The following is a 19137-nucleotide window of genomic DNA, read 5'->3' on the forward strand; positions in this document are numbered from 1 at the left end:
TTTATGTAGCTGGACAAGCTGACTTTTTTCAGTTGTTTGATGTCCTCTAACATCATATTTTATGAAATAATATTCTGTACTTGTCCCTCATTCACTTGCAGTAATTGAATCAAAACCAAAATCTCGTATTGTATTTTCACAATAAAATATTTTGAAAAATAGTTGCAATATTAATATGTGCACAGAGCATTTTGTATTTCTAATTAAAATTTTCTGAGAAATAGTCTGTGATTTTTTTGGAATGATTGGTTCCTTAGATTTACCTGTGTACATGGGAGGGAGATTATTTGATGAGATCAGAAGCAAACCAGTACGAGTAAAGTTAGTGATGTCTTCATACTCAGATTTGTCAAAGGCTACAGTACCACAGTATAGAGCAGAAATCCTTGTCTGTAAAGATTCTCAAAGCAACCATGGTAGAGATGAGCCCTGACAGACTTCTGACAGACTGATCCTCCTCCTCTGTTCGAGAGCAAAAAGCACATGGACAATGGACAAAGCACAACAGACATTTTAACTTGATGGAACTGTTTGTGATGCTGTATCAGAATATTTTTTGGTATTTTTCTGTGATTCGGCATGTTTGTAGCTGTTAATTTTGGCTGGTTTTTTTACCTGAGGAAAATTATACCTATTCTCAGTGTTTCATATGAGTTAGTTGTGGGAAACTGATTCTGACAGTTATGAAGAGAATGAAAGGTATGTGCTGAGTGGATGTCTGGATTCCTTTCCCTTAAAAAAATATTTCTGTAGTTATGCCAATTATCTCAGGTGCCCAAAGTGATTGTAAGACATTGAATCCAACTCTAGTGTTACTTAAGTATATTAACGGACATTTAGTATAATTAATGAATTTATAAGATTCTGCCTGCTATGTTATGCTAGTGGCATAATATTTTGTAACCTATAATTGAGGACAGTGGGGAAGAACACTTTCAGCCCACTCTTACACTTCCATTACAACAGGTACATACCCAGAATAAATTGATCTTTCCTGAATTATGTTATTTTAGTATTTATTTTTTTTAGATTTTCCTTTACTGCATTTTTTCTGTTTCTCTTTGTAGTAATTGTAGTTCTTTGCTTCAACTATCAGCATGTTTTAATTTACTAATATGAAAGTAAAGAATCATTTGTCTAACTTTTTCCAGTTTTGATAGTTTCAGGTGCAACTCATGTTTGTAGGTATCAGCAGTACCTGTTACAGCCCACAAATGTCCTTTGCAGTGTGCTTTAACTGCAGTCCATATGGATTTATCATCAGAGAACATGGTATAGCATTCATCAGTATAGGGAAATTAATTTCAGTAAAAATATAACAACCACATTTTTTTGTCATGGAAGTAGGTTTGATGTATGATAGCCAGTGGATTTTGTCTTGTCATTCAGCATGTCAGTTTTTCTGAGCCAAATGTTTTGGTGTGTTATCTAGATGTTGAAATTGGTGAATTTCACAGAAGAGAAGAATATTATAAAGTTAGTGTGGTGTATTTCTTGTGGAATTCTGTTTCTAATAACTTGGTTAATTAATCTTGGATTACAGTTACTGTTTGCACTGTAGTAACAAAGCTCCAATTGTACTAAGCAGAAAGGACTGAGAAAATGAGCTTGTCCTGTTTTTTTTTTATGCCAGTAGCAGCACAAAGCATAGAATACCACGCATACAGATGCAAACCTTTTACAGTTTTTTCTTTCCCTGATTTTAAGTTTGAGAGCCTTATTTTAAGACATCACAGGTTCCTTGCCATCTTGTGGATTTAAGCCTTGCTTTCCTTTGTTCTGTCTCTTCACACCCTTTTGTTTCAGGTGGCAGCTCTCATCCTGCCTTATTTTGGAGACTGTTGTTTGTGTCAGCTGCTATTAGCTGCTCCCTGCAATAGAGCCTTGGTGTAGCCTATTTTCTACTTGCTCCATCCTCTCTTTTATCCCCTTGCCTTTCTTTTAAATGATCCTTCTGATTTTTGATTCAGCACCTCTATGCCTAATTCTTCCAGGTGCTGTTGTTGCCACTCACTGCTTTTATTTTTTTTCCTCACTGGTTTGGGTTCTTGAATTTTTGTAGCACACTGTTTCCTTGTAACTGCTTGTTTCACCTCTTCCTACTATTATTTAAAATTTACCAGTAGCCTGATGTTTTTTAGAATGTTCACTACTGTCACCATAACAGACGTGTTTCCCTATGTGAGCTAGAAATCTGCCTCATGCAAGCAGCTAGAACAGGTGATATCAGAGAGATTATTTCCCTGAAGCAGCCCGTAGTTGGGGGAATCCAAATTTTCCCAAGAGGCTGATTTTGTATTCTCTATCTTGCACCAAAATCCATAGCTCTTAGCACATTCCCTGATAAACTCTGTTGTCTCATACCATTAGTTCTCAGGTTATCACATACCAGCCCCAAAAATGTTGTTGAATGAGAGCTAAACTTCTCTTTATATTTGATCTCTGAATTTGTTTTTCAAGATTAAACAGTCAGAGTATTAGTTTTTTCCTGCTCAGTTCTCCCTGAAGATTACTGAATGAATGATATTTTCTGCCAACCCTGGATTTGCATGGGATGTGGAAAGGTCTGTTCCATTATTGCTGGAGAAGAGGGCTTGTTTATGATGGTGAAGATATGAATGCATGGTAATGTGAAACATCTCAAAATGAAGGGGTGTTGACATCCCTGAGTTTACTTGAATGTTTGGACTAAAACTGCAGAACTTGTGTGTGTATGTATGTTTATAAAACTGGTTTTGAAACTGCCTCATAAGCAAAGCTTTGACAATTGTGCTCCATAGAATTTGAGTTTACTGTCAAAGGGATGATGGAAGTTAGCATTCTCAGCTGGTGACTTGCCCTTCAGACACTCTTTGGATGCATGGCTGCTGTAACATGCTTTGACTGCAGTAAATGACTGAAACTTCAGGAAGTCTTGAGCTGTGAGCTGTAAGTCTTCTTCCATGTGACTGCTCACACATCATTAGATGGGGGTGTCCCATTTGTGTGCTGGGCTTATGTCCGTTGTGTGAAGAGCAGCTGCTGCTTTGTATTCTTCAGGAAAAAAAGTGGTGGAAAAAAAGAGAGATCAGAAGCCTGCTGATTGTTGTGACCTGCTTCCTGCCTGTGGTTTAGAAGGGGAGAAAAATGACAGCACAAAGTAGGTCACTGGACAGCTAAAGATTCTGGCCTGTAGATGGTGGCTGGGCATTTTGGCATTTCCACATCCTGAGTCAGTACCTTAATTAATCCTGCAAAACTCTTGAAAATAAGAGAAACAAAACTGAGGGCAATATTTGATGAAATTACATGGTGCTGCTTAGCTGTAGCTATACCAGGCTATAGCTTGGTTTCAGGGTGGAGTTTTTTTAACCTAAATGTATTTATTCCACAGTAGAGGAGCAGGAACAAGGCATCAAATAGCAATTCAGACCAAGACCTATCCCTCAGAATTTAATTTGCAAGAAGCTAAAGAAGAAATAAAATAAAAATACTTGGTATTAGTCACTTGAAACAGTCAGGAATTCTGTGTTAGAGGAAAGGAAAAGGAATGTGTCTTCTATAAGTTCTCCTGGGGTCCAGAGAAGGAGGGGACGAGTATATCTTCCTACTTGTCCCTGTTCTCTTTTTTCTCTATTTTCTTTATGTTCTATTTTATTCTCTATTACCTTGAGGTGTTTTGTGAATTTTTACATACTGGCTCCTCTTTCTTTTTAGTCATGGGATTGTAACTTGCTGCTCCTTTAATACACTGCTCTATGACTGCCAGCATTGTATATCAGTTTTCTTCAGACAGCCTTTCCTTGGGTCTTGATCCAGATTTGGTAACACTGTTGTCTTGTTTGGGTAAGGTCTGATTCAGATAATGAAAAGTTGTCTACTTCTGTTGTTACATTACTTTTAACAGGGTTGTGGTGTGTCCCTCTTGATATTGACTACAAGTAACACTTAGTACTTGATAAGGTCTTGTAGTACCTTTGTATTTTGTATGACTTCCAGCTGAACTGGTGTTTGAGACCAATAGCATAGTCATTTTTATTGAAAATCTGTAGCAGTGTATATTTTTAAATTTGTATTAATCTAGAAGGAACATGAACTCTGTGGTTAAAGTTCCACATTTCAGACCTGTGGTTTTGAGCCTGTTTTTTCCTTCATTTAATCTTTGTTCTTGTACAGATGTTAATCCTCACAATCTCTATCCATGCTTAGAAATTATTTGTCTACTATTATTTGCCTTTCATTTCTGTTGATTTATTTTATTGTTATCTGGTAGGAGTAAGGAAGAAAATGTGTCTGAGTGTGTGAGGGTAGCAGGTCTCATCAGTGCAAGAGTACATAACATTTCTGGATGAAAGAGAATGCGATGTAGCAGCCAAACCCAAATGTTTAATTTTAAACCAAGTTATTGCAGACAGGTTTAATTCAGGAAAAGCAAGCTTTGGAGAAATTTGACAGAAGATAAAAATAATAGGAGGAGATTTAAAGGTGTTTGGAAGAGTACTCCATTTTGGTCAAGCACTGAAGGTGAGAGTGGGAATAAAGGAGGATGAGAGTCTGGCATCACGAGGCAATGTTAGTCTCTCGCAAATGTATACTTTGCTCTTAGAAATGAAGACTTTTCTAATTGCTTATTTTTGATTTTGTGTAACTTTTTCTATGGAAAAAATCAGATATTCCTACAGTGAAAATTTACTTTCAGAAGCTTATCATTTTGAGCAGCAGATCTGTTGCAATGGAAAATTGTGTTGGGATAATAGCAGTGGAACAACTTTTGAGTCTGTCTGTGTAAGCTGTCTTAGAGCAGCTGGCACCTGAACTGCAACATAAGAGCTCAGAGTGAGAAGCATCTTCCTAATGTACTTACAGCAGCATGTGTTCTCTGGAGCTCTCCTGGGGTTTCAGAAGAAGGGTTTTAGAAAATCCCCTTTCATCCTCTTTCCTCTTCTATGAAAGGTGTTTCTCTTGGCTTTGTGTCCCTCTCCATCAACTGTGCAATTGCAGCTAGCTGCTGTAATTGTGTAGCAAGTACAATTTTTTGGAAGAGTTCCTCATTTAAACTGGAGGAAGATATGTAAGAAATAATTTTATTGAAATAAATGAATGCTACCAACAATCCAGTCCAAAAATGTGGTCGTGACTTTAAACTTAAAGCACTCTTTAAAATAGGACAAGTTATAGGGCAAATAATTTTGAAACCTGTTTTATTTGGAGGGATGGTGTTTCCTCTGCATTTGTGTTTTGGGAGCAGTAAGAGAAGATTCCTGTATTGACTCTGAAGTGTTGTTAGATGGAGGAATAAATAATTTAAAGGGGAGATTGGGATTGCTGTTTTTTGCCTAGGCTTATACTTTCTTTGGTACCACAGCAGTCAGTGTGACTGACAAGAGACTTGTGAAGCTGCAGCATTTGCTCACATCTCATAAAAGATCCAAGAGTGTTTATTTAAATTGTGCTTTTGCTGGGTACATGTTCTATCAGGAAATTAAAAGCATAGCTTTGAGTAACTATCTCATGTTCCAGTCTTTTTCAGGAAGATGTACAGATCTATACCACAATAAATTTAATACTATTAGATGTCTCTTAATGAAATCTTTCAAGCTGTCTCTTTGGTTACATGCATGAGCAGAGAATAAAGAATGGTATCTTATGTCCAGTGATTATTTTTACCTGTACTATTCAAAGATCCAGCTTCTAGGAAGTAGCTTTTTGCCTGAGAAATGCTCCTAGATATGAGAAATAGGTGTTCATTAACCCAAATTCAGCTTTGGAACTTTGCCTTGAGATTTAAATTCAGAAGTATCTTCCCCCCCTCCCCCCAATTCCCCTGCTGCTACATGCACTCTTTCATATTGGATAAAAATTTTGGTCCAGATGACTTGGTAAGAGAATCCAGAAATCTAAGAATTTACTGAGCATTCCAAGTGGCAGTGAACTAGAAAGTTTTTGGGAGCAGAGTCTGAACAGGACCTTTAAATTACTTAGTGCTCTGTGAACTAGAAAGTTTAAAATATTCTAACAATTACAATGGTTTTCTTATTTTCCTACTGTTATGAAGTTGATTGATGTGGGGCAATTTTTTGAATAGCAAATGATAAAATTGCTTAAGACTACAGAGTGAATGTTATCTAGGAATGGACAATATATATATATATATTTTTTTTTTTTTCCCTTAAAAACTTTGGAAATAAATGGGTTTTTGAACTGAACAAACATCTCTTCCTCTTTCTAGTTAAAAAGTGGATGTATGGTTTTTCCATTGGGGAACAGAAGGTCAGCGGTTCAGTTTTATTTTCAGCATTTTATAGACAGTTTAAAGTGAAATCCCTTGAAAAGTAGGTAGCGGTGTTTCAAGGGATTAGCAGTAAAACGTAGCAATCCACAGTGATTCTGAGCTTTGTCCTTCTGTACGAGATCAAGGTTAAACTTCTTATGTCTGAGGACTGTTCTTTGTTTATACAATACATAAATGTACTAATACTTCCAGTGAAGTAAAACTCCTGCAGACCATTGAATGTTTGAGATATGGGAAAAGAAGCAGCAGTGGAAGCAAATCTTTCAAACACTTTATTATTTGAAATCTTGAAAGAAATTCAAGGATGTCTCCTTTATAAAATCTCATGGTGTCCACCATTCACTCAGGTTCACCATGTCCTCGGTGGCTGGCTGGTTTAATTTTGAGAAGAAAGTTTTATTGATAATAAGGATGAAGTCCATGAACAGGGGTACACTTAATTCATTCTTTCACAGGGCATATATCACCAGTCTGTCATATAGCTAAGTTTACCTAAATGTCCTCTCAGTAGAGCATCTGTTTGTTTTTGTTTTGTTTCTTTTTTCTGATGTTGTGTGCTTGGCTCCCTCCTACTCTATTTTTGTAAAGAACGGTGGAGAGGTTGTTAGGTGTGAAATGATTAGTAATTTTATCTTATGTAGACACCTAAGATATGTTTTATTCTTCCTGGACTTTCCCTTCTTTTATCTTGTTTGTTTTTGGTTTCATGTGTTTCTGAATAGAGAGAGGTAACTTAAATGCTGTCAGCTGGGAGGAGTGGAGAGAGAGCCATCCAGAGCAACAGCAACAAACATTAAGCTTATCTGTGTCTCTCTGCAGAAATACCAAAACACCCATAAGCTGATGCAGAGATGTGATCATTAATCATTGCTACTGTTTTAGAGGTGAGGTGAGGTCTCTTTTCCAAAAGTTTTCTTTAGGGCCACAGAGTTTATTATTCATCATTTTTCTGGAACTGCTTTTTAAGAAATTCAGGAAAAGGTGGCGCTCTTCCTATATCTAAATGTGAGGCAATTTGAGATTCTGTTGTGTTCATACTCTGCATCCAAGAAAAATGGGCCAAAAAAGCTGCCACCTTCCTGTTTGTCTCGTGTTTGCAGTCAAAAGGTCTGAAGATGTTTTCTCTGACACTGTCTGGGTTTCCCCACTGCTGTCTAGAATGTACCATTGCTTTTGATTGCCTTCAAAATAAAGCAAAAAGACTTTTTGCAGTAGCAGTGGAAATAGTCACCACGGGTTGGGGTCATTCACAGTCACTGCATCTGCATTAGGCTGCTTATGGAGGCAGAAAAAAGCCTTGCAGCTGCTGCCTGTACTTGCCTGAGCCCTGCCTGCTGCTGGGGATTGCAGCAGCAGGTGCTGGAAAGGGAGGTTGAGGGCAGATGGCACAAGCACAGGGAGGGTGAAGGCTGGAGGAAGGGCTTGCTAGGAAGAGGGATATTAGACAACTGTCTGTTGCTGGAATTGCTTTATATTCAGACATTATTATTTTTTCTCATCTTTCAACAAATTAAAATTAGCAAAGATGACAGTTCACATTCCTTGTGCTTTCTGCTAAGTATATGATAAAAGGCATGAAACTATGTATAATTTTGAAGATATGAAGAAGTACATTCTTCCAAAAATACTGTGAGATAAAACAGTAAAAATTATTTAATTATAAAAATTCTCCCTCTTGGTGCTGTTTTTTGGGTTTTTTTGCTTGATCTCTAAAAGGTTGCTGGTGCTGTCTGCTAGTCTGTCCTGTTTTCTGAATGACATACAGATGCACATTTCTTGAAAACAACACACGCCCCAAACAAACTGAAACATATTTGTTTGGTTTTCTTAATCCCTTAAGGTTGTCATCACATATTTATGGAAATATTTGAGCTAGGTTTTTCTTACAAGCCCTTTGCCTTGTCTGTTGGTGCCTATAATAAGCTTAGTTAAAGATGTGATGAGGTGTTTTCTCTGTAATTTCTGTTACTATTGCTATCAGTCTTCTAAGCATAGGTAAATTGTAAGACTTGTAGCTAGTACTGTGTAACTATAACATGAGCTGCTATAATACCAGCTTGTTCCTGTACAATACCAGCTTTTGGTCCTTTGAAATAGAACTTTAAATTTATATCATCTGTCAGAGCCTGAAAATGAACTCTGCCTACTTTATAACAGGCATACTGTTCCAAAAAATGCTATAGAAATATCCTTTTCAAGTAAAACATCAAAAGAGTTTTTAAAACTCAGCTTCCTGAAACAGCAGAGCGCTTATCACATAAATAGAAAAGATTGTACTTAGTATTTTGTATTTTAAAGCCTGCCACATTGATTAAGCATTTGTATCTTGTACTGTACCAGATGAAGAAATTATGTGATACAGCAATATTTCTAAGGAAAATCTTTAAAAATATTGAATTGGGAGGATTAGCTTGTGTGAAAGTCACATGAAATAAGAGTGAATAGCATATAAAGTTAGAGTAGTATTGCATGATTAGGCCAAAACTGAGATTTGTGTTGTTCTGATGTTGCAGCAGCCTACCTTATAATAGCCTGGATGGCTTTCTCTTTGTACCACTGGAGAGTTAGCAGCCTAAAGCATCTGCTATTTTTCATGGCATCACAGAATATTTAGGGCTGGAAGGGACCTCTAAAGGTCATCTAGTCCAACCCCCCTGCAGAGAGGAAGGACATCTTCAAGTAGATCAGATTGCCCAGAGCCCTATCTAATCTGACCTTGAATATTTCCAGGAATGGAGCATCTTCCACATCTCTGGGCAATCTGTTTCAGTGTTTCACCACTCCTAGTAAATAAAAAAAACATTGTTCCTTGTATCTAGTGTAAATCTACTGTCTTTGAGTTTGAAATCATTACCCCGTTGTCCTATCCTGATAGGCCCTGCTAAAAAGTCTGTCCCCATCTCTGTTTTAGCCCCAGATCTGGAGTCAGCACTACAGGTGGGGTCTCACCAGAGCACAGTGAAGGGGAAGAGTCACCTTTGACCTTTTGGCCATGCTGCTTTTGATTCAGCCCAAGATGTAGTTGTTCTGGGCGGCAAGTGGACACTGCTGGGTCATGTCCAGGCTTTCATCTACCAATGTTCCACAGCCCTTCTCTGTAGGGTTGCTGTCAATCCCTGCATCCCCCAGCCTGTACTGATACAGAGTTACCCTGACTCAGGCACAGTACCTTGTACTTGGCCCTTTTGAACCTCCTCAGGTGCCTATGGGCCCAGTCCTTGAGCTTGTCCATGTCCCTCTGGGTGGCATCCCATGCTGCAGTTTTGTCAACCATAGTTTGGTGTTTATGTGGACTTGCTGAGAATGTGCTCAATTCCCCTGTCAGTGTCACTGATGAAGGCATTGAACAGTGCTGGTCAGTGACAAGTGCAGTATGGACTCCACTTGCCACTGATCTCCATCCAGGCACTGAGCCATTGATCAATGTCCAAATACCCTCTGGATGTGACCATCCAGCCAATTCCTTATCCACTGAGTAATCTATGCATCAAATCCACACCTCTTCAATGTAGAGAGAAGGATGTTGTGGGGGACTGTGTCAAAGGCCTTACTGCAGTCCATACAGATACCTGTGGCCTTTCCCTTATCCATGATTGTAGGCACTCTATCATAGAAGGCCACTAAATTGGTCAGGTAGGACTTGAATTTAGCAAAGCCGCTTTCTCACATAACCATTAGCAATTTTATTCCTATTTGATATTTTTTCAAAGTCTTATGTTGTGTTTCTTACTGCAACTTTTGATACGGTATGCCTCAAATTATGACGCTGTATTAGTCTGAATAATGGGCAGCTGTGACTGTGAGGTGACTTTGGCTTTCCAGAAAGGAAGAAAAAATGTGAGCTGGAAAATTGTGCTCACTGATTCATGGTGCTTGGCAGCCTTTTCTTTTGAGGGCATCCTCACCACTCTTGTACAGCAGGCACTTGTGCTACACCTTCCTGCTGAAGTGGAGCTTGGAGAGCTGGAAAAACCTATAGCCATTAGATACTGAAATCACCAAGAATCTGGACTACAAGCAAAACATAAGTGGGTCTTGCCAAGATGAAGCCTTTTTGTTTAAAACTTTTCTTTAAATGTTCAGTTTACATTTTAAGAGATCATTTGAAGCAGTCCTTGCTTGCTTATTTTACCTGAGCAGACTCGTTTATGTGATAGACATCATGAAAACTTTGCATGAGAATTTTTTTTACAAACATCTTTTTATGCATTCTTAGATAAACACACAAAGATTTCATTTTTGTTGAATGGTAAAATGTATTACTGACTCCTTAGCAGGAAGGATGTATTTCTGGGTGTTTCTAACATGTATTCTCCTTTATTTCTTTGTCTGTCTTTTTAAAAGATTTCTAAGCCACTTACAAGACAAACAAAAAATGTTCTTAAGCTCTGTGCTCTATTGGAGTCTGCAGAAATTCGTTACCACTAAACTAGTCTTGAGGTTTCCTGTTTGCAGTTGTTCTGCAATGTGAGATGCAAGGTGCCGGTGCGCCGGTGTTCTGCAATGTGAGGTGCAAGGTGCACACAGCTGCAGCTGTATTAGAGATTGGGATAGCAGATATGCTGGGGGCTGGGAGAGGCCAGCGTTACCTAGCAGCTGTCAAAAGCATTTGGCTGCAGAGACAAACCCCAGCCCTCACACCACTGTGCCCATAAACAGTGGCAGGCCACACCAAGGGGACAGGGTCTGAGGTGTCACGTTAGTTAGTACAGCTCTAAATTATGGTTAATTATCAATGATCCTTGATCCTTCACTTTTTTGGAGATATACCACCTGGCTATGTTAGCAAGAATTATCTAAAAGCCCCATTCTTTCTGTGCCTGTAGAAGGACTATGGCAGGACTGTCCTGCCTGGGTGCAAGGGCTGTAGCACCTCTGGTGCCATGAAGTGTTGCACTGGCCTGGATCTCTCTCACCCTTTCATCTGTAATTATGCCTTTCTGGTTGTTTTTGAAAATATTTTTTCCCCAAATGACTTGAAAGGAAACCAAGTGCTTTTTTGCACTTTAGAACAAACGTCCTGGTTCTGCCAGCAAAGCTCATGGCACCTACTGAGCCTGCCCTTGAGTCTTCCTACATTGTGCCTGGGGCTATCCCTCAGCTGATTGTTAAATCTGTCCAGCTTGGGTGGATGGGTAGACCTAAACCAGGATCTCAAAAGAAGTGGAAAAAAATATTTAGTGAATAGCTAATATTCTGTAACAGCTTTGTGGATGTTTCTGATATCTTGGGGTACATTTGAACATTAAAAGTTAATTTTTTTTATTACTTTTATATGCTGGTTAATGACATAGAAAAAAAGTGGTTGTCTCTGTAAAATAATCCCATATGTAAAAATAAGTATTAAACTTTGTTTCCTTCATCACGTGCAGTCAGCTTATTATTCTGTCTAATTCTGTACTTATTCTTTTGCTAATATTTAAACTATTCCAATGCAGTTTTAATACCATTTTTACAGTTCTTGATGAGCTGAATTTTACTTCTTTCAATACTTTCAGTTTGCATTTCTAGAGTTGAGCTTATTGCTATCAGTTTTTCCTTTTCACAGAAAGAACCAGGGAGAGAGGACACAGAAAACCTCTAGAGCTTTTTACCTCACGTTTTTGACAGGTTATTTTTTTTTACCAGTTCTTCTTTTGTAAATGTTAAATTGTGAAAGTAGATTGCAAATAGTTGTAAAACATTCCTCCTTTAGAGTGGATTAATTTGTTTGCATCTTTCTTCATGGTTATTTTTTACAGCCTTCCACTCATCTTTGCTTTCAACTTTGGAAAACTGACCCCCTAAAATACAGACAGCAGCATCTATTGATTGTGACTTGTGTCATCAGTTTGCACATCAAAGTAAATTAGATAATAATTACTTGTATTTACTCAGCTATCACTTTTAGTTCTGTAATCAATGCATCCTAATAAGACCTAATAGTGAAATACCCCAAATTAATTGTCAAGCTTGTGCTGAAACAGTCAACTGTTTTAGGTTGCCTGGTTGTGGGGGGCTTTTTTGTTCAGTTATCAGTTTGACACCTCAGAACCACATAGCTGGGTAATGAATGCTTTTTCACTACAGCTGTTTGGTTAACTTCCTTTAAAAGAGGCAGATAGTAGTCTTACAGTAGTTTTTGATGCAGTGACCTCTTTCCAAAGAAATATGTCTCTTGGGATGGGTTGACACACATTAGATAAAGTATTAAAGTGTTAAACTGCAGAAGCAGTTAGATGAAGTACATGTGATCTATCTCTGTTTGTCCAAGCACCAGCAAATAGCCCAAGTAACAAAGCATGGAAAGGGTTTTACTGGTTATAACAAAGGTTATAATTATAACAACTGGTTATAATTTGGGTCAGTTTGTTTACTCTTTTTAAACCTCTGCATTTTGAGGTTTCCTTTTAACAATCATTAGAAATATGTCTTCCTCGGTTTAGGTTAAGTTTGGCCTTTGACTGAAGGAGATGATATTTTCCTATTTCTTCAAACACATTCCACTGGAAATAGTTAAAAGTATATCTAAAAGGTGTATTGTTTTTCACAAGTGTTTATTTGAATTCACATTACTGGTTCTTCTTAATGCCTTTGTGTTAGAGTTTTACTAGTCTGAACTGAATGAAATGATTTCAAATATAAAGATGTGTTTGTTTGATATCTTTCTATATGTCAAAAGTATTCATCTAGGCTGATGTAAGAAAACTAACCACACACCCACACATGCAACAAAGAAAAAAACTAGCTGAAAACATAACTTTGAATTTCCTGAAACTGTAGTCGAGCTAACCAGAGATTGCATCATCATAAACAAGAAAGCTTCAGATTTAGAGTGTACTTCAGATGAAGTGATTTAATAGGAGTTATTAATTGCAGAATACAGTAAGTACATCCAGGTAGTATGAAACAAGTCTGTATGAACACAGACTTCTAAAAATTTATTTTCTGCAACTGTCTTACCTTAGAGGACTGAATATTGCCTATTTACCATAGCTGATGGATTAACCAGGTGGACACCAGATACCTGGCCTGTCAACAACAAATGCTGCATGGTCCAAAACACATTTTGATTTTTCAGAGTTTGGGGACAGGAGAAGAGGTTGTTCAGCCTTAAAATCTTAGAGAAAACCATGATACATCATTAGTTAGTTTTCCATTCTTCCCATGTAATTCACTAAATATCATATAGTAATTATATTTTACTTAATATTGTGTAGCAGTTAGGTGTTTTATGAACATCAGTGTTGTGTAAAAGCCTCTGTATCAATTCTGTCCCTTTCTTTCAGTGTGGCTTAGAAAGACATCCAATTCCAGAACAGTCTATTATATCAATTGGCACTGCCTATTATTAGAATTTTTGCTTGTTTCCTTGGTGAGGGATTAAATTTCAAGCATTACTGTCAGTCATTTTGCAGTCATGTTCTTTTTTGCAAAACAAATTGTGAACAAGGAGAGCAACTGCTTTGTTTCCCATTGCATCTTTACCTTCTGTTTGCATGGTCCTAACTAACCCTGATATAACTATGAGCTGTCCTCTTGAGGGCAAGAAAAGATGCTGCTTTTCTACCCACTGGACCAGGACATTAAGCTAGTCATAGTGCTAACTTGTGTCAGTCTATAGGAGAAGATTCCAGTTCAAGTGGCATTTTGGTATGAGTTTTTTCATATTTGTCATTGTGGGAGAAATATATTAGTCCTGTATATGGGGAGTGGGAGAGAGTGAGGATTGAAATCCCAGCCTAGTAAAAAAGAATGGGATCTGCATGACAATTCTTCGTATTTTGGTATTTAAAGTGACACCAACTGAATAAAACTTTGACATGAAAAATCACTAGTAGATTTACAAGCTTGTTGGAGCAAATTCTCTTGAGTTCTTTTATGTTTAAATTTCCATCATCTCAAATATTACTTGCATGGTTTGGTTTTAAGCATGGCTTTAAAATGGCATAGGTGTTTCTTTGTTTAGTTTTTTTTTCTGTCATTACTAAGTTGTTAGATTGTTGAGAGTTTGATTGTTGAGTTGGCTCATAAAGTCATACAGAAGCTACAGTATTATATATTCCACCAATTTCTGCATTTCTTTTGCCATATGGTTAGTTAATGTTTCTCACCTGTCTAAGAACTTTCAGTAGAGCCGTAACTGTCTTGACTTTGGCTGAGTTTTTGTTCATTGCCTTCTTGGCTGGGCAATTTTTCAGTTTTTGCCCTCTCTCCCAAGGACAATTTGTGTAGAAAAAGTGCTTTGCAATGGGGCAGCTTCCATCGAAGACAGAACTCCTTTCCTAACAAAACCTAAGATGAAGGGGAGTAACGAAGGGGGTAAAAATACATGAGCTCAATCTAAACTATATTAGTCTTAACATTTCAGCAAAAATGCAGTGTTGGTAAAATAAACTAGTTTTTTAAGACTGATAGCAGTAAAGAAAATGCTGAATTAAAAGGAGTTGGAGTTGTGTATTGGTATTATAAGAAGTGCCTTTTGAAAGTCTGAGTTATGGAGTTCTGTTTGCTCTCATTTAGTGTGGTGTCTTCATTTTGGGTTGTTTTTGATTTTTAAGGTTGGAAGTTGGATTGCCATAGAAGTTAAGCAAATAACCACTTGATATGATAAGGTAAAAGCCAGGGTCATGTGAAACAGTATTGTATGGAGGAAAGACTTGCATTTGATCAATTGTATGGAGAAAAGACTGTTACAGTTTCTTGCAGAAGAATTTCAAAACTTTTCACTGGTGGTTTTGAAGTGTGGAATGTTGTTCTGTCAGGTAGAAGACCTCACAGTATTTCAGCACGAGGACTTCTGAGCTTTTTGAGAAGGAACTTTCCAGAAAGTTGAACACTTTTAGCAGTAATGGATTTTCATTTTCTTGACTTCTTGATGTGAAGGAATCTTATGTTGCCATTAAAACGTTTGGGAACTGTGATATCTTTTATTTTGCAGTATGTAAGCAGTACACTAAAGAAATTTCATGCTTTTAGTCTGTGTCAAGTTTTTACAGTACTCTCAGATGCTTTGGGAGGCTGTGTTATTGTGTTTTCATTTTCCCCCAAATCTTATGTTGTCTGCTTATAATAATTTATTTGGCACATGGCTGTGTTGCAGAAGCATTTCAAAACTATTACTTCTACAGCTCCCCTTCTGGGAAACAAATGTGTCCTTATTTACATACTAGGAAATCTTAGCTCTACAGATGTCACAGGAAGAGCCATATTGTCCTTGACGCAGACAGACCAATGATGTAATCATGAGAAAATAATTTTAAGAACTTTAATATATTTCTCCACATCAAAAGCAAACAAAATAAAACAAAACAAGCAAACAACCCCAAAACAAAATTCATTCCCCCCCAAAACAACAAACCTAAAAATAAAAAAAAAGAACCCAACACAATTAAATTGTATGCACACGTATACAGCTTTAAATGGAAAACTGTTTAGCTGCAATTACATTATGCATTTTGACTTTAAATCCTGTTTCCACTTGGGAAGGATAGCTTGTGCCACTTAAACGTTTAGTAAAACCTGGACTACTTTGCTGAAAGGGGTTAAGTGTGAGCATGGTGCTCAGGAAAATTGGCTTCTCTTTATCTGAATACTTCTGCCAAAATTGCATCGTGCAAGGGGCCTGCTTGTGAAATGACATCATTTCTCAGGCATAGTGACAATTTTACTTGTCTACACTAATGGGAATTTAAGAAATGGAGTAGGTTTGAGCACCTTGTCCTGGTGAGTTTCAGAGGACTGCAGTTGATGTTGTCAGCCCTGGTAAATAGTTTCTTCTTGTGCTTCTTGCCCAACACCATGGGGAAAGACTTGATGACTCTTACAATAGGGGTGAATTAAAATTCATTTTTCTTCAGAAGTATAGGAAAAGTTAAATAGTTTTGCACCAGTCACTACTCAAATATTATTCTTAATGCGGGTTTTTTATTATTAATATGCTGTAATATTGGTCATTTTTACATGATTATATTGTGGAAATAACGTTTTTTAGAAGGGGAGTTTATCTAGTGGTAACATCAACCAACTGTGTTGATGATGTCCTATTTCTTCACATTCTCCATGTCCCCAGGAATAGTAAGAATTGACCATTTTACAATTGCTGAGATAAAATAAACCAACCTAAATTGGCAAGATAGATTATATTGACAACACCAGCCTCCAGAACATGTTTGATTACAGTCCCCTGTGGCTACATCAGCTTATCGACCTGTAGGCTCTCTGTCCATTTTATGTCAGTCAGAAAGCAGGGCAGTTTATTGAAGGCTGAGGTCCAAAGTTCAGGCTCTTCTCTGTCACTGTCAGACGGGATTATTATTTTAGGGGGAAAAAATGGTTGAATGGTTACTGACTTACTTATTGTAAAACTATCAGTTCCACTGCATAAGTCACAGACTGTTTGAGCTGTAAGGATTGTGCTTCTCAGTTATTCAAATCATCATAGCTCCTTTTAAAATTCATCTTGAGAACCTCAGCCATGCAAATCCATGGTTGAATAATGTTTTAATTGCTTGTACGTTCTTTCTGGTTTTTGAGTGAAAACTGAGAACTTAAACTTGTTCAACTCAGCTTCAGATTTTCAAAAATTGTGTCATGCCTTGGCCACGAGGGGTGATTTTGTTGGTGCTTGCCAGAGCTTTGCTGTCAAATGGTTTAGCAACCATAGCTCAGGCCTATATGATGTTCTCCTAGAAACAAAATTTGTTATAAGAGGAGGCTATTAATTTATAATAGGGCTCACTATTAGGTTTTATGAGTATAGATTAAATAAGGAAAGCACTTATTTTTCCTAGAGTAGTTAAGCTGGGTTGTCTGGCATGCAGTTTTCACAGTTTGTAGCTAAAGGGGGAAGTGTGTGTGAGTTTGTGTGTGTATTTACAAACTGCAGAAGGAACCCTTTTAGAATATAGGTGATATAACTGACATGCTGAACAGAATTTCTGAATGAAGTTTGTTTTTTAATTGCCTTTCTGTCACATAAGCCACTAGGTATCAGAGAAGATAGTGTTGTGGATTTCCAAGACCTAGGCAACAAAGTCAAATATTACAGAAAGCTTTGGGCATTAATAGTTTGAAGTTTTTTTGCACCTTTTTCTACTAATTTAAATCTACTTAATTTGGTAGTTTAAATGAAACCTGCACCTTTTTTTTAAAAAAAATCCCCAAATCTGGTTTTCAAATATGTTCTCACCTTCTGCTCTCTGTCTTCCTTCACTTCCCTCTCCCCCAGCCCCCGTGGCAGTAATTAGAACATTTTAGGTGACTTCTCAGAATTTAGAAGGTAAATTCAATGTCTCTATTGGCATTATAACACATTTGAATATCATTGGTACTAGCATTGGACTTTTCCTTGCACACTATTGTTCTGCCTCACATTGTTCCTGGTAATTGCTGGGATGCATAGGAAAATGTGGAGGCATGCAGCTGCCTTTGTGCAGCTGACAAATAGCTTTGAAAAAGATCATTGTTCTTGCAGGTAAGTGAGAGAAAGACAACTCATTCAGTCTTAATGGAACTCTGGATATGTTTCAGGTAGGGGGGAAATGAAATCCAGTGTGTGCTCTTTTCCACCCTGCTGACTAATGCCTGGTGCAGGACTGTGCTGAGCTGGGATCTTCCTGGAAACAAAGGAGGAAGTGAAGACTCCTAAAGGCAGTTTTGTGCTGCCTGCACAAAACGGTGAACAAAGGCTTGCTAAAGACAGTGCCCTCTTATTGATGGCAGATTTCCCTTCTGGATTGCATTACTTGTTGAATTATTTCTTAACTTTATACTAAATGAAGATGGACAGCTTTGTTTAAGTGCAGAAAACTTAAATATATATATAATATTAGTATGAGGATGTGGAACTAGTGCAGAAGGAAAATACATTTTTGGAATGCTGCTATTTTATTTTTTTTTCTTAGAACTTGGAATTCCACATGTGGGATAGTTTTAGAATGCTATGTGCAAAAATTAAACACATTTTATAAATAAACTTCTGTTAATATGTATCCATGTATTATTTTATATACATTCTGAGGAAGTGAATGTAATACATTATGACTAGAATTTACTATCAAGATGTTGCCATATTTTAGTGGCTGAAAAACCAAGAAGTCATTACGACTTCGCTTATTTTTAAAAGAGGGTTTTCCCTAAATGACATTCTCATTTTCCCCTAACCTTTTTCTTGCTTATTTTAGAAGAATCCAAGTGAAAAAATGAGTAAGAATTATATGGCATAATTTACTGAGGATAATGTTTTAATATTTTGTTGCAGAAGGACTCCATGAAAGATGACAGAAGAAGTTATTGTTATTGCAAAGTGGGATTACACTGCACAGCAGGACCAAGAACTTGACATCAAGAAAAATGAGCGTCTTTGGCTATTAGATGATTCTAAGACATGGTGGAGGGTAAGAAACGCGGCCAACAAAACGGGATATGTGCCATCAAATTATGTGGAGCGAAAAAACAGCTTGAAGAAAGGTTCTCTGGTTAAAAATCTAAAAGACACATTGGGTAAGTCATTTTGTATTTTGGAATAAATTTAGTAGACTTGATGAGTTTCAGGTTGGGAAAGTAATGTGGATATAAATATTTCGTAACATGCGTGTTTGGATTGTCTTTGTGCTTAGTTTGAGGTGGGAAGTTGGGCAGATGATTGAGGGAGGGAGAGACAGAGTGGGTGTGGGTGGTAAAACTCTGTAATGTGTTTTCTTGCATCACATCCAGAAGAAAAAGATGTTACTTTTGTTTCAGTTTGTCAAAGGTTGTGTATTTTCAGTGGCTGACAAACTGTGAGTTTCATACACATGTCAACTGCTGAATCCTCTATTTTCATGCCAGCTCCTCTCACTTGAAAGATGAAGGATGTGAACTGGATTGTTCAGCATAGTGTAGTA

General features: G+C 37.4%; 1 protein-coding gene across 1 annotated transcript in view; it reads left to right on the forward strand.

The window, feature by feature from the left end:
- Positions 1-19137, forward strand: part of NCK2 (NCK adaptor protein 2) — an 83998-nt gene that overhangs the window by 34603 nt on the left and 30258 nt on the right. The window contains exon 3 of the mRNA XM_056497261.1: positions 18513-18754. Coding sequence (XP_056353236.1) covers positions 18529-18754 — 226 coding nt within the window. The 5' untranslated portion in view covers positions 18513-18528. The remainder of the gene's footprint in view (positions 1-18512; positions 18755-19137) is intronic.

The sequence above is a fragment of the Oenanthe melanoleuca genome, chromosome 1, assembly GCF_029582105.1.
Source record: "Oenanthe melanoleuca isolate GR-GAL-2019-014 chromosome 1, OMel1.0, whole genome shotgun sequence".
Classification (NCBI taxonomy): Eukaryota; Metazoa; Chordata; class Aves; order Passeriformes; family Muscicapidae; genus Oenanthe; species Oenanthe melanoleuca.